Source organism: Rhincodon typus, chromosome 10 (genome assembly GCF_021869965.1).
Source record: "Rhincodon typus isolate 14 chromosome 10, sRhiTyp1.1, whole genome shotgun sequence".
Lineage (NCBI taxonomy): Eukaryota > Metazoa > Chordata > Chondrichthyes > Orectolobiformes > Rhincodontidae > Rhincodon > Rhincodon typus.
In genome coordinates this window covers 1,556,867-1,558,393 of record NC_063341.1, presented here as the reverse complement: position 1 = coordinate 1,558,393, position 1,527 = coordinate 1,556,867, and the positions used below count along the sequence as shown (strand labels likewise).

Genomic DNA, 1,527 nt, shown 5'->3' with positions numbered 1-1,527 from the left:
AGCAGAGCAAGCCGGAGGAGCAGAACGGAGCAGTGTGAGAGTGAGGAGTGGAGTGGACCAGGGGAGCAGCAGAATGAGTCGGAGCGGGGAGTGAGCCACAGCATGCCGGAAGAGTAGAGTGAAAGCAGGGCAGCAGCAGATTGAGACGGAGGAACTGCAGTTAAGAGCAAATGCTGTGCTGGCTGCTTCCAGTCGCTGTGGTCTGTGGCCCACCCTTACCTCTGCCATGAACCAGTCCACGGTTGAATGGAGAGCTGAGAGTGTGAGCAACACCTCGGTTAACCTGTCCAACCACGCTTGCCCATTGGGCTTTGGCCACTACGACGCAGTTGACGTTTGTGTCCTCGAGACTGCCATCATCGTGTTGCTGACAGTTCTGATCATAGTGGGAAATCTGATGGTGATCTTTGTGTTCCACTGTGCCCCACTCCTTCACCATTACACCACGAGCTACTTCATCCAGACCATGGCCTATGCAGACCTACTTGTTGGGGTAAGCTGCTTGGTTCCTGCACTCTCCCTCCTTCACTATCCCACGGGTATGCAGGAATCTCTCACCTGCCAGGTTTTTGGCTACGTCATTTCAGTGCTGAAGAGTGTGTCCATGGCTTGCCTGGCTTGCATCAGTGTCGACCGCTACCTTGCCATTACAAAACCACTCTCCTACAGCCAGCTAGTCACCCCGTGCCGTCTTAGGCTGTGTATCATTCTCATATGGATATACTCCTGTGCAGTTTTCCTGCCCTCATTCTTTGGATGGGAGAAGCCAGGCTATCATGGAGACATATTTGAATGGTGTGCTACCTCTTGGGAAACCAACGCTTACTTCACAGGCTTCATAGTCTGTTTGCTGTATGCCCCTGCTGCCTTCATCGTCTGCTTCACCTACTTCCACATTTTTAAAATCTGCCGGCAGCACACCAAAGAAATTAATGAGCGCCGTGCCCGGTTTCCCACCCAGGATGTGGAAGCTGCTGAGGGTGGGCCCAGCCCTGACCGGCGCTACGCAATGGTCCTGTTTCGGATTACAAGCGTCTTCTACGTGCTGTGGCTCCCCTACATTCTTTACTTCTTGCTGGAGAGCTCCCGTGTGCTGGAGAGCCCCTCGCTGTCCTTCGTAACGACGTGGCTTGCCATCAGCAACAGCTTCTGCAACTGTGTCATCTACAACCTCTCTAATAGCGTCTTCAGGCTGGGCTTGAGGAGACTGTCACAAACGGCCTGCTCACTGTGCCTGCCTTTGGGGGACGAGACGGCGAGAGATCCCAAACCCAGGAAACGGGCCAATTCCTGCTCCATCTAACGGCCCAAGTGTTTTTGAGGACAGAAAGCAGATTGCGGTTACAGCACTCCCTACTGTCTGGCATTCTTATGCAAAACCGCCTGTGGGAACAGGAGAAGTGATAGCTAAAGGGCTCGCTGGAATGGTCTGTTGTGGAGCGACAGGAGGCCATTCCACTATTCTTGTAGATCATGATCTGTATCTTAACCCTGTCTACCTGCCTTGGTTCCACAATCCTTATTAAC

At 53.0% G+C, this 1,527-nt stretch overlaps 1 protein-coding gene across 1 annotated transcript; it reads left to right on the top strand.

Annotated features, from left to right (window-relative positions):
• Positions 1–226: 226 nt before the first annotated feature.
• Positions 227–1,303, top strand: gpr52 (G protein-coupled receptor 52). The gene has a single exon (XM_020532236.2). It carries the CDS (start codon positions 227–229, stop codon positions 1,301–1,303), a length of 1,077 nt encoding a protein of 358 aa, XP_020387825.1.
• Positions 1,304–1,527: the final 224 nt, after the last annotated feature.